This window comes from Lactuca sativa, chromosome 4 (assembly GCF_002870075.4).
Source record: "Lactuca sativa cultivar Salinas chromosome 4, Lsat_Salinas_v11, whole genome shotgun sequence".
NCBI classification, from domain to species: Eukaryota; Viridiplantae; Streptophyta; class Magnoliopsida; order Asterales; family Asteraceae; genus Lactuca; species Lactuca sativa.
In genome coordinates, this window is record NC_056626.2 from 91,176,584 (window position 1) to 91,190,565 (window position 13,982).

The window sequence follows — 13,982 nt, forward strand, 5'->3', positions numbered from 1 at the left end:
TTCTTCATTGTATGCATGTTCCATTGGGGCTGCGATTGGCCATCCCTCCGTACTCACCTAGAGGAGTTGTCTTGGCTGTGGTTTATGGTTCCATTGTCATCGGATGAAAAATTCATGAGATAATAACAAAATCAATTATGAGCATGTTGACTAACTGTGATCAGGTTCTATGGTTTTATCCATTCTTTTTGTTTTTCTTAGGATAGTTCATCCTAAGTTCATTTTAGTCTTGTCTTACTTTAGGACAAGTAAGGTTTAAGCTTGGGGTGATTTGATAGTTTCATTTTATTTACTTCTTTTTATAGTTTATTTTAGCATTTTTCATTCATATTTTAGTTAATTTCCATGCATATTTTCCTTTTTGTTACTTTATGACCATTTCAGTTACTTTCTAGTTTCATGAGCATAATTGCAGATTTTAAGGAGACTAGCGGAGCGAGATCTTTGGGAAGCGATTGGACTTGGAGGACGACAAGAATTTTGGGCTTGCTGATTAATTGAAGGCTTGGAGGAAAGGAACTTTAAATTTGCAAGAAATGGGAGAATTTTCGAGCATGCGTAGATTATTGATCGGGCAATTACGTGGATCATTTGGAGAAGCCAAATTGGGCTTAAAATGAAGAAAACTTGAAGAAAATGGGCTAGAAGCTAATCGGACTTGAACTGCGCCAATGGACTAAGTTGTGGATGCCCAAAACTCAAAGAAGCCCACAATCAGACCCACCCGTGCATGGTTGCACGACCACGCATGACACTACAGGGTAATTTCAGAATTTCATTTGGAGGACTATTTAAGGAAGGTTGATGTGCATCTTTTGCACACTCTTGCACATCCAAAACTTCATTATTTCTCTGGAGATTTTGGAGCACTTTGAAGACCAAGAACACTTCAAGAACTTCATCTTTTTGCTCTTAATTCTTGTTAAATGTTTGGTATAATCTATCCTTACTTTGGTTTCTTGAGTCTAGCCATGTTAGGTTAGACTAAATTTGGTTGACTTTGGTGAAATCCTTTGAATGTTTGATATAATAACTACCGATTTTAAACTGTCACAGACAAAAACATATCCAAAAACACACTTAAACGGCCAAAGATTGAATTTCCATTGCGGTGAAAATTCTCCGTGCGATAGGCTTACCGCACTCCTTCCTCCTAGCCGGAGTTGTATTCACTGCAATGACACGTCACCACCGTCATTAAATATGATCGAATGTGTAAAATATTTTATGAGTTGCCATATGGTGGAAATGGCCAAATAAGTCCATGTGTTAAAATGTTAAAAAAATTGTTGTAGGAAATCTTAATATTATTCATTTCTATTTAATATTATTTTTTTATCAACCTCATGTATTTTGAAACCATTTTGAGGTAATAATTATAGATAGGTATCATCGACTTACTACCATGCTTCCTTATTATAAACAAACAAGTGCTTACAAAATTATTATTAAATATTGTTTTTCTTATTATTTAAATTATTTGAATTTTCAACAATGCAATACACAAGTTTTATTTTTATTTTTTATTTTTTGAAACGACGAATAAGATGCATAGATTAGAAAAAAAAAACCATAACAAGAAGCTATTGAATAAGTCCAGGGAAACAGAAAATAGAAGCAAATACACCAGTTTGTTACCTAGTAAATGATATACCCTAATTAGTGAGCAATATTGTATATGAATTAAACAATTAAATTAATATAAATCACGTGGCCACTAATGTATCTTTGAGCGGATCCAAACCACCAAATACCCGATTTAAAATCATTGATAACCGGACTCCGCCTTGGGCAATCCGTTTCATTACAATCGGCATCCTCGAGTTAAAGTAATTATCTGTAAATGCAATTACGAGAAGATAATAAATATTTATAGCTTAATAAAGGAATTAAATTGAACTGGATTACTAACTCAAACAAGTTTTTATTATTTTTTTAAATTAATATGCGAAAACGAATATTCAAATTTAAAAAGAAAAAGAAAGTGGGAATATAGTTGCTATTATCACCTGAAAGAGTTTCACCAGCCTCAACACCTTTGTAACCCCATGTGCATGCCATTTTTATACTTTCCATCGCATACCTTCCATAAATCATCAACAAAAATAAATCCAATTTTTGTGAAATATAACGTATGGAACTCAAGAAGCTATTATACCTTTTTTTTTTATTACCATTTTAATAGCGAATATGTATTTGTAACGAATTGTTTAAATAATATATAGAGCGAACTTACTTGTTTATGCAAGTAGAGAGGTCATCACAATCCTTCCAAGAAGTGACGTCTTCGGACCATAATCCCTATATTAATCTCAACTTTATTATTCTTTGTTTGATTTAATTGACTAATCAAAGTAATAATCAATTTATCACAAGATGAAAAAACGAAAATAATTTTACAAAAAGAATATATAGATTTCAAACGTTATTAGTTACTTATATGGAATAGTATACTTAATCAAAATCTAAAATCCAAAGATAGAGAATTTTTTACATGAGTGAAGTTGGCTTGAATGGCTTTTTGGAGAGACCCCATATCCTTCTCATAGAAATCAGCTGCAGCCGTAAGAATGATCTCTCTATCCCATACCTATTAATAATTTATTCCAAGCATTATTTATTTAAATGTGTATAATTTTATATAATAATTTTCTCATAATGGAAACATAATACCAATAAATAAATAATTTAATGATATGATACTTACATGGTGCAAATTAGATTTGTGCCTGAACCATCGCAAACCAATGGTGTTTCCTCCTTCGTCGGTTGTAAATCCAACATGCATCGGCTGATTAAATCACATTCGTTCAAATTTAATTAAAATAAATTTTCAAGAATTCGTACATAAATAAATTAAAAGGAAAATGGTATACCTGATGAATATCTCCCATGAAGTGCGATAAAAATAACAAGGCCTCAGTCATGTTATCTACAATATTCCCCAAATCCAAAATTAACAAAAACATTATGCTTAGTACTTTTTTGCAATATATCTTGTGCAACTCTAATTTATCAATCTATATTTGTATGTGTATGAGGCTATTTGATAAATCTGAACGACTTAATCATTCCAACCTCTACTAACTCGGAGAAGGTAGAGTTCATTAACCGTTCTGAATATATACTGAACGATTCAAAGGTGACCTTTGAAGTCTAAATAGTTCAATTTATAGGTTATCAAACAACATGTAAGATGGAATAATTTGTGTGAAACTTACATCGTCGATCTGAAGTCCCTTCATGATAATGCGAGAGTTGAGATGTGTAATTCTTTATGGCTCCAGCAACACACATATCCTTTCCTCCATGCGTATCATGGCAATCCCCTTGTATTTTTCATCGTCAAAATTATAAGATTATTTGAATAACACACCATGTGATGTATTTATTTTATTGATCATGAAACAGGCCATAATTCATATGGTACAACTCTACAATGCAGGAGATTGAGAGGTGTAAAGAATGTTACTTGAGTAATCGAAGGAGCAAGCATCATCAGGGGTGTCAATGAAGTGAAGAGGACTTGTCCATCGGTACCTGTACCAGTGTCGGATCTGATCGGGCCACACACATAATGTCGACAAGTCACCATTTGCATAATCCGGTAACAACATCCGTACAACATGTGCTGCATTTGGTACAAGCAATTCCTATTGTCCATCCACACCCGAACAATCAAATAATATAATTATAAACTTATAATAAAGAAATAGTTCTAGAGAACAACTATGTAATGCATGCATACTTGAGCGATTTTGCATGTCATGATGTGTCCCTCTTTGCTCCAAGCTTGAACACCACCAAATCCATTAATCAACACAAATCCAAGAAAATAAATAGACCATAATCTAAAAGACCCAATTTTCCTCATTCCTTTTAGTAGAGAAAAAGTCAAAGCAAAAGTTGATCGTGGTATGGTCATTTCGTTCTTGTATATATAAACACCAAAACGAAGTCGTTGAGTGCAAGCTTATGCTTGTTCATGCTTTTAAGCACCACATAATAGAGATTTTGAGAGCCCCGCAAGCAAAGATTCGGCATATTAAACGGTAGATGAGATGCCCTTTCTCCAAATAGTGGAAATCGTACCAACTTTAAAATAATTGTTTTTTAATATATGATTTATTAATTATGATGTTTAAATTGTTATTGTAGTATTATTTAAATAGAATGATGATGTTTAAAATGTTATTATAGTATTATTTAAATTAAATAATTGTTAGATTTTCTAAGAGAAAAAGTCGTTAGTGAGTTCTATAGGGTATTAGGCGGATGGTGAGTTGTTGACGTGTGGATTTTAGTTTAAAGTCTTGTAAGAGCCGTGATGTAGACGTAAACGAATTGAATCAAGACCTGGTTGAAAATAGGGTAATATAATAGATAGATGGTCGGGATTCGGGAATTTGTCTCTTTTGCGTAACATAGGAAACAATAAAAAGGTAAGATAAAATGCAGCTAATATTCTTTTTAACAAAGCTTACGTGTAAAACTTTTGTGATATGCATCACTCAATTGTTATTGTAATTTTCGTTTTCAGTTTATTAGCTTCAAAAAGAATAGTTTTCCAATACTAGGTGTCATTATATTACGCATTCTATTCTATTAAATATTGAGAAGTGTCATTTTGTTATGCATTTGCTAATCCTATTTCCAGCTTCTCTTAGGCTTTACGGAGTGGGTTTGGTGATGACCTCGATGATAATGAAAATTATGGAGGATAAATTGCAACTTGGCAAGTTCCCTTTATCACGTATTGGTGGGGGAAGAAACTTTTAGTGGGTTTATATGCTTAATCCCTTGATAAACATTGAAAGGTTTTAGTGGATCAAGGAATGGACCAAGCCAACGTGCTAGCTGATGCCGCGAGGGCGCAATCTAGGCACACGACCATCGGTCAGCTGGGAGCTGATCAACTTTCATTTTTGGCGAGTTCGGGTCAAGTCGGTTTGACCGGTCCGGTCAAACGGTTGACTAGAGTTGACTTCGCGGATAAGGTAACGAGACATTCTAGAAGGAGCTCTCTCCCACTCTCTGCAGTTTTCTTCCAGTTTCCGAGTATTCGCTTTGTGTTTATCGGTTTCCCGTGCTGTTGGAAAGTCGATAGATCTGCATTAAATCCTGGGGTTTTACTCTGTTGCTTAAAACCAATAGAAGCGAAGTAAAAACCTTTAAGGACAGGAGTTCAATCTGTGCAGTTATCTGAAGTTTAAGATCAACCATCAACAGGTCGGTTTTATTTTTCTGTCTTGCGTTTAATTTCGTCCAACAACAGGACAATCTTCTTCTACTTTTCTTATAATCAGATCTAATCGAGAATGATTAATCTGGTTTTGGACGAAACTTGTTAAATATAATAATAATAATTGGATCTATTATTCGCAACTAATCAACATATAATTCTCAATATTATTTGTCGGGTTCCTTGCGTGTCTATTAGTTTGATTTTCAATATTCTTAAAGGTTTTTATTGTGATAAATCAACAGACTAATGGACACTACCGCTAGCCTCCATTTCATAAACCAAGAGTTTGCCAAACTTGACCAATTCGATGGTTAGAACTACACCCGTTGGGCCGAGAAGGTCAAGTTCATGATTCATGTCTTGAAGCTCGCCTTTGTGTTGGACCCAGAACTAGCACCAATCCCTGCTAATCCAATTCCCGAGACGGGGAAAACTATGGACCCAACAATCATCACAGAACTAGAAAAGCAAAGGACTCTATGTAGAGAGTCTGAGGAACTATGTGTGGGTCACATCAAGAATTCCCTATCTGATCGGCTCTATGATCTTTACACGTCGGTCAAAGATCCAAGAGAGCTATGGAATGCGTTGGAACTTAAATACAAGGCACATGAGGAAGGTACTGACAAATACCTTGTGTCTAAGTACCTAGAGTTTCAAATGGCTGATGACAAATCAATCATAGAACAAGTCGAACGCACTCTCCATCTCTATTCTAGAACTCTTTCAGGTTGGTGCGATTATCGCAAAACTACCACCCTCGTGGAAAGATTTCTCTAAGAGAATGATGCATAAATTTGAGGACTACTCCTTGGATGATCTGATGAAACATCTCCGCATTGAAGAGGAAACTCGCATCAGGAACAAGCGTGGTAAAGTCGGTGTAACGTCCCAATCTTACAGTCTAAAAATTTCTTTTTAAAACATTACTTAAATCATAATTGTCAAACCATAAATAAATCCTAACATAATTCAGAGTGTTAATTCCAAAACATATTTCCATTATCTGAGTAAAACATCCCAGGCTGACTAATTAATGGTGTGTGCCATGCGATCACCCCGAGCTCTTCCCTCCGCTACCGGAAGCACCTGAAACCAAAATTGAAAACCGTAAGCACGAAGCTTAGTGAGTTCCCAAACCTACCACAAACCCTACATAATCACATATTGCATATATTGGGTCATGCCCGCTACATCGGCCCCGCCGATCCCACGCCCCGCCTGTCTCCGAGCCCCGCTCGGATACATATCTGTTTCTCTTAGGCCTCGCCTGTCTCTGGGCCCCGCCCGATGAACACATACTATATATAACAATGGCATATAACACATAAACTGAGCATACCCTATTGCATTCCTATACTAAAGCATCGCCGGTCTTGGCCCACGCCCCTGACCTGCTACTAGTGAGTCATGGAACCTCGTCCAAGCTCCTGCTGTAAGTGAGATACGGCCCCTGCCCACACTCACTCCACTCCTATCTCGGGCCTCACCCCTGCTCTGCTACTAATGAGGTATGGAACACCGTCCACCCTCTGCTATTGGTGAGATACGGGACCTCGCCCACACTCACCTCCCTACCAGGCACATACATGTATCACACAGACAACAAGTATAAACTATCATGTATACCGATCCTTGGGCACTTGCCCGCTAACATTAGACCTTGGTCTTGAATATCATACTAGCATACAGTGCCTAGGGCTAACCCCCGAGTCTTCCTACTCATATCTACATGGGTCGGCATTATGGTTGTAGACCCATCCACACAAAGGGAAAACTCACCTTACTCTGCTGAAGCTCTGACTGATGCTCTTCTGACTGCTATCTCACAACTCCCTAACCGCTGCTCCAATAGCTCTCCGAGCTTCAATATCAATATAACACTTAGTCCCAAACTGACCCTCGAAAGTCAAACAAATAAACCCTGGTCAAAGTCAAAGTCCTGATCAAATTTAACCTTCCAGGTTGACCCTACTGGCCGAGTCAGCCTATTGACTCGCCGAGTTCATGAATTCAGAAACCCCCTCAATCGCGAATTTACTCGCCGAGTCCCTCAACTTCTGAGTCCTAGTCCTGGTTCTGACCAACCCACTGAGTCACCGCCTTAACTCATTGACTCGACTCACATCTAAAAGAGGTTTGGGTTTCGACCCGACTCGCCGAGTCCAAGAACAGACTCGCCGAGTCCACCTTCATCATTTTCATTCTTTTAATTTCATTCCATTCTATTGCTTCCCAATCGTAGATTTGTACTCCTAAGGCTAGCATCACACATAAAGTTGCTAACTTTACGTGCATGCAAAGGGTTATGAAGCTAAAAACACCAAATCCAAGCAAAGATGGTGGTCTATAACATAGAATGGAGCCATGGATGGAATAAAGCTAACAACTATGAGCTTCTAGAACCCAAAAGTACTCAGATCTGAAGTCTTCTTCGCCCTCAAAGTGACAAAATCTAACTAGGAAAGGGGATCTAAAATAGTAACAGCCAAGGTATGAGCTTCATACCTTCAAATGATTTGAAATATCACACCAACTCTGGATCTACTGCCCCTTCTTGAATCACCAAAGGTTCCTTTCTTGCTTCTAGCTTCAAATCACCCAAAAATGGCAAGGAAAGCTTGAGAGCATTTCAATTAGAGGCTTAGGGTTTCAAGAGTATGTAAAGGGAGTGATGGAGGCTGGGGTGGAGGCCTGAAATGATGCTTAAATCGGGTATCAAGTCTGGAAATTAGGTTTTCCCAACCCAGACCTGACTCGCCGAGTCAGTCCCTCCGACTCGCCGAGTCGGTGACTTAAATCTCGACGCGGGACCCGCACCGACTCGTCGAGTTCACCCATGGACTCGACGAATTGACCCTTTTGAATTAGGGTTTTCCTTTCTTTTCTTGGTCTTCCGGATTCCGGGTGTTACAACTCTCCCCCACTTAAACTAGACTTCGTCCTCGAAATCTGCTACGACCAGCTGCCATGCAATCTGTTCTCGGCACTCCTGTTCGAAGAACACGTCTCCTACCGACCAATTCCATTGGCCTTCTGCCTGTTTCTTCCACAAAATAATCCCTGAAGATAAGAACCCTTAGAACACTCTAATTACCATCAATCCTGAAAACACGGCTCTTACCTAACCGATCAACTAACTGGCCCATACAAAAATCTCTTATCAATACTTCCCCCGACTGAAAATCCTGTTGTCTCTTATCCGCCTTCCGGATGAACCGAGACCACCCCGGTCCCAACTAATCTACAATCATTTGGGTCACCGGACTCCCACCGGTTACTGAACCTAATCTCAATCGCTTCGTCGCTCCCAACGACTCCCAAAGGAAACTTCCGCTATCTACTACTCTTTTAATTACCTTGCCATCCTGGATCTACAAATTTTAGGATACTCGATCCCCTATCTTGACCACAAGGTCTCTACCAAGTCCCACCTGCACTACTAGTTACATACGGGCCTCGCCCAACTAATGTCTCACCTCTTTAGGGCCATGAAGACCAACTCCTTACTAATTTTCTATGAACTATCCTTTCCTGATTCCTATCATGCTAACTAGGAATACGGGCCTCGCCCAAATTCTGCTAACTAGGAGATACTGGCCCTCGCCCTCACTCCTCTGACTTAGGAGATATGGGCCCACGCCCACACTCCTCTAAATTAGGTACTAACAAATGTTGCGACAAACCCACATCCTCACTACACTCTCTAGGCTACCTCTACTACTGACTGCCAATCCGAAGGCATCCTATGCCGATCGCTTTCACTATCTACGCCCTGACTCACCCAAACCCTACTGACAATCCTCCAACCTGGTTTTTCCCAAACCAGACATTTTCAATTGTGAAAACGTGAACTCCACATTGAGAAGTTTCCCAAACTCCCAACTCGCACAACCACTTGAGTCGTTTGCCTTCCTAATGAGAATGCAAACTCATCCTGAATCCACGCTCCCTTCTGCTCCTGAATTTCTGGGAGAACTCTCCCCCACTTCGATTCAACTTGATCCTTACAATTTATTACTTAGATAGGATTTCGAACCCTCCCAACCATCCAATAACAACCACTTGAGTCGTCTGCCTTCCTAATGAGAATGCAAACTCATCCTGAATCCACGCTCCCTTCTGCTCCTGAATTTCTGGGAGAACTCTCCCCCACTTCGATTCAACTTGATCCTTACAATTTATTACTTAGATAGGATTTCGAACCCTCCCAACCATCCAATAACTAACCAGCTGATAACCCAATACTCACTGTTGTTAATGATCTACAACTCCATAGTATCAGTCCTGATCCACCTTTGAAGATTAATAGAATACTTCGAGAATCCCAATCACACACTTGCTACAATGACTGCATCCTGAGAACTTGCTCTAAAGGGACACCTTCGAACTACTACTCTAACTTTCCAGGTTATGCAGATGACATTTAATCCGAACACAAACATGAATAATTCATATACAAATACTCATCAAAATGTAGTACCATAACAATATAATCATGAATAAAAATTAATCAGGAGAGCAAAAGATACGCACCTACCACATCGGTGCTGCTCGCGGCTCCACTATAGATAGCTGAAAAGCCCTGCTCTTCCCTGTCGTCACCTCAGCTTGACCCTGACGGCCATCAGTGATCCTCAAAGTTATAGCGGCAGGTGCCATCACTTTTCCTATTGGAAACAAACTCGAACACTGAGTCTTCTTGTGGCCCCTCTGACTGCAATGGAAACATATCATGTCTGATCCCTGGGTGGTGGTAGCAGTACAATCCCTGCTGAAATGACCAGTTCGGTCGCACTTGAAGCATCCAAAATCACCACCACTACCACTCCTGCACACACCCTCATGCATCTTGCCACAACAACTACGGCCTCGAACATCCCCCGATCTCCCATCTGGCCCCTTGGGCCTCTTGCCGGAACCTGTGGCTACCTGAACCTCATCTGGCTTCCTCTTCTTCTCCATCTCCAAATCGATCTCTCTCTCCCTGGCACGAGCAATCATATCCTCCAGTATCTTGCAGTTGGACCTGCTTACAAACTGCCTGATGTCACTCCTCATCATTTCATGATATCGGGCCTTCTTCATTTACTCATCTGCCACATACTGTGGGACAAGAAGGTCCCTCTCCCTGAACTTGGCGGTGATCTCCGCCACAGTCTCTGTCATCTGCTGGAGGTCCTAGAACTCCCATGCCAACTGTTGCACCTCAATGACCGGTGCAAACTCAGCCCTGAACCTGGCTGAGAAATCACTCCATGTCATCGCGTCCAACGCGACATCATCACCCATGGCATGACCAACCTCCTCCCACCAATCCCGCGCTCTGTCCTTCAGAAGACAGGAGGCGAGTCTGACCTTGTCCCCCTCGGGACACCGGCTTGAACGAAAAGTGTTGGCAACATCGGCCAACCACCTGCTGCTAGCAATGGGATCCCTAGCCCCATGATAATTTGAAGCTCCACAAGCTCTGAAGTCTCGAAATGTCAAGGTACGCGCCCCAACCAAAGCCATCATCTCAGTGCGAAAAGCTCCCAGCTTCTCATCCAAAAGTTCTAAAATACCATCCTTGACCGTACCAAAGATCACAGGAGTCTGGTCTAGAATACTGCGCGTGATCTCAACTAAAACAAACGCCCTCATTCGCTCCTCGAGCTGCTCAGTTCCTAATCCCGAGCTTGATCCCTCCTCAGCGCATGATCCGCCCATTGGTCTCTCACGCAATGTCACCATGCTGAAAACATATCACAATAACTATCAGAATACTCATCACTGTTGAGGGATTATACGCACACACTACAAGTTTCCTGGTCTCATCTCGGCCTTTCCCGAATCGAGTACGGATCCTCTACTTTCAGTAGTATGGGCCCATACTACCGTCCACATCTATCCGCACTTTCCTCAAGAACTGCTTCGACTCCACCAGGTCCTTTTTACTACTACTACTGCCCCCAACACTAACTCATCCTAGGCTTACCCTAGCGGAACCTCTGACCTAAACCAGTCCTCAACTGCTGAAGGTCTCTTTGTAATGCCAATTAGATATCACCTGAATACCATCACATGTAATAAGGCTCGGATAATCCTTCGAGTAAGGGACTCATCCCTAAAACGGTTAGACTCAGGCAAGAGCTGCGCAATAGGGTCAAATCCAACACTCTAAGATTATTCAACCTTGATTGCATGTGACTTAACGTATTCACCTGACAGTTAACTCCCATCATTCAAAGTCCCACAAAGCACAGAGAAAGCAACATTCAGACAAAGGAAAATCTAATCACAACATAATCTAACAACCATATTCACATATCAAGAATCTGTACTAGCATGCGACATAGGCTCATATACTCAGGCATAACCTAAACAGGCTATCCTACTACTGTCTAACCAATACTATCGTGCAGCCCAAAAGCACATATAACAGGCACATAAGGCATCCTCCCTAGATCCTTAGTCCTAATCTAGCATCCTGTTCTACTAAATGATAATCATAACATAACTTGTATGGATAATTTGGGAAAACTTACTTGAGCTCGGCTGATGGCATGCACCACACCCTTTTCTCTTTTCAAGTTTCTTTTCTTTCTAAAATTCCTTTTTCTTTTTTTAAAACTCTTTTCTTTTCTCAAAACAATTCATATTTACGAAAATTGATTTTCTTTTGGAAAAATTTATATACCAATTCCCCAGTTTGAGTCCAGACACACCTGAAAGTATGTCCGAATCCCTCAAACCAAGGCTCTGATACCAACTTGTAACGTCCCAATCTTACAGTCTAAAAATTTCTTTTTAAAACATTACTTAAATCATACTTGTCAAACCATAACTAAATCCTAACATAATTCAGAGTGTTAATTCCAAAACATATTTCCATTATCAGAGTAAAACATCCCAGGCTGACTAATCAATGGTGTGTGCCATGCGATCACCCCGATCTCTTCCCTCTGCTACCGGAAGTACCTGAAACTAAAATTGAAAATCATAAGCATGAAGCTTAGTGAGTTCCCCAACCTACCACAAACCCTACATAATCACATACTGCATATATTGGGCCACACCCGCTACTTCGGGCCTTTCCCGCTACATCGACCCTACTGATCCCAGGCCCTGCCTGTCTTCGAGCCCCACTCAGATACAAATCTATTTCTCTTAGGCCCCGGCTGTCTCTGGGCCCCACCCGATGAACACATACTACATATCACAATGACATATAACACATAAACTGAGCATACCCTACTGCATTACTGTACTAAGGCCTCGCCTGTCTTGGGCCACGCCCCTGACCTGCTACTAGTGAGTCATGGAACCCCGTCCAAGCTCCTGCTGTAAGTGAGATACGGGCCCCTGCCCACACTCACTCCACTCCTATCTCAGGCCTCACCCCTGCTCTGATACTAATGAGGTGTGGAACACCGTCCACCCTCTACTATTGGTGAGATACAGGACCTTGCCCACACTCACCTCCCTACCAGGCACATACATGTATCACACAGACAACACGTATAAACTATCATATATACGAATCCTTGGGCACTCGCCCGCTAACATTAGACCTTGTTCTTGAATATCATACTAGCATACAGTGCTTAGGGCTAACCCCCGGGTCTTCCTACTCATATCTACATGGGCCGGTAATGTGGTTGTAGACGCATCCACACAAAGGGAAAACTCACCTTACACTGCTGAAGCTCTGACTGATACTCTTCTGACTTCTAACTGACAACTCCCCAACCGCTGCTCCAATAGCTCCCCGAGCTTCAATATCAATATAACACTTAGTCCCAAGCCGACCCCCGGAAGTTAAACTAAGTAAACCTTGGTCAAAGTCAAATTCCTGGTCAAAGTCAACCTTCCAGGTTGTCCATACTCGCCGAGTTAGCCTATTGACTCGCCGAGCTCATGAATTCAGAAACCCTCTCAATCGCGACTTGACTCGCCGAGTCACTCCGCGACTCGTCGAGTCCCTCAACTTCTGAGTCCTAGTCCTAGTTCTGACAAACCCACTGAGTCACCGCCTTAACTCATTGACTCGACTCGCATCTAGAAGAGGTTAGGGTTTTGACCCGACTCGCCGAGTCCAAGAACATACTCGCCGAGTCCACCTTCATCATTTTCATTCTTTTAATTTTATTTCATTCTATTGCTTTCCAATCGTAGATTTGTACTCCTAAGGCTAGCATCACACGTAAAGTTGCTAACTTTACGTGCATGCAAAGGGTTATGAAGCTAAAAACACCAAATCCAAGCAAAGATGGTGGTCTATGACATAGAATGGAGCCATGGATGGAAAAAAACTAACAACTATGAGCTTCTAGAACCCAAAAGTACTCATATCTGAAGTCTTCTTCGTCCTCAAAGGCACAATACTCGGATTGGCCTTCGAAATTGCCTAAAAGTGACAAAATCTAACTAGGAAAGGGGATCTAAAATAGTAACAGCCAAGGTATGAGCTTCATACCTTCAAATGATTTGAAATATCACACCAAATCTGGATCTACTGCCCCTTCTTGAATCACCAAAGGTTCCTTTCTTCCTTCTAGCTTCAAATCACCCAAAAATGGCAAGGAAAGCTTGAGAGCACTTCAATGGAGGCTTAGGGTTTCGAGAGTAGGTAAAGGGAGTGATGGAGGATGGGGTGGAGGCCTGAAATGATGCTTAAATAGGGTACCATGTCCGCAAATTAGGTTTTCCCAACCCAGACCTGACTCGCCGAATCAGTCCCTCCAACTCGCCAAGT

The 13,982-nt window shown here is 40.9% G+C and overlaps 1 protein-coding gene across 1 annotated transcript; it reads right to left on the reverse strand.

Annotated features, from left to right (window-relative positions):
- Nucleotides 1–1,554: 1,554 nt before the first annotated feature.
- On the reverse strand, nt 1,555–3,940 carry LOC111887369 (endonuclease 1). Its single transcript, XM_023883537.2, has 9 exons — nt 3,749–3,940; nt 3,473–3,653; nt 3,222–3,329; nt 2,877–2,932; nt 2,708–2,791; nt 2,495–2,590; nt 2,237–2,301; nt 2,010–2,083; nt 1,555–1,837 (listed from the first exon to the last, which is right to left on the reverse strand). The coding sequence occupies exons 1-9, from the start codon at nt 3,923–3,925 to the stop codon at nt 1,707–1,709; spliced, it is 972 nt and encodes a 323-aa protein (XP_023739305.1). The 5' UTR covers nt 3,926–3,940; the 3' UTR covers nt 1,555–1,706.
- Nucleotides 3,941–13,982: the final 10,042 nt, after the last annotated feature.

Coding starts and splice junctions, on each gene's coding strand:
- LOC111887369 (XM_023883537.2), bottom strand. CDS start 3,925: ATGACCATACCACGATCAACTTTTGCTTTGACTTTTTCTCTACTAAAA. Junction 3,654..3,748: donor TGACATGCAAAATCGCTCAA/GTATGCATGCAT, acceptor GATGGACAATAG/GAATTGCTTGTACCAAATGC. Junction 2,302..2,494: donor TTCAAGCCAACTTCACTCAT/GTAAAAAATTCT, acceptor AGATTAATATAG/GGATTATGGTCCGAAGACGT.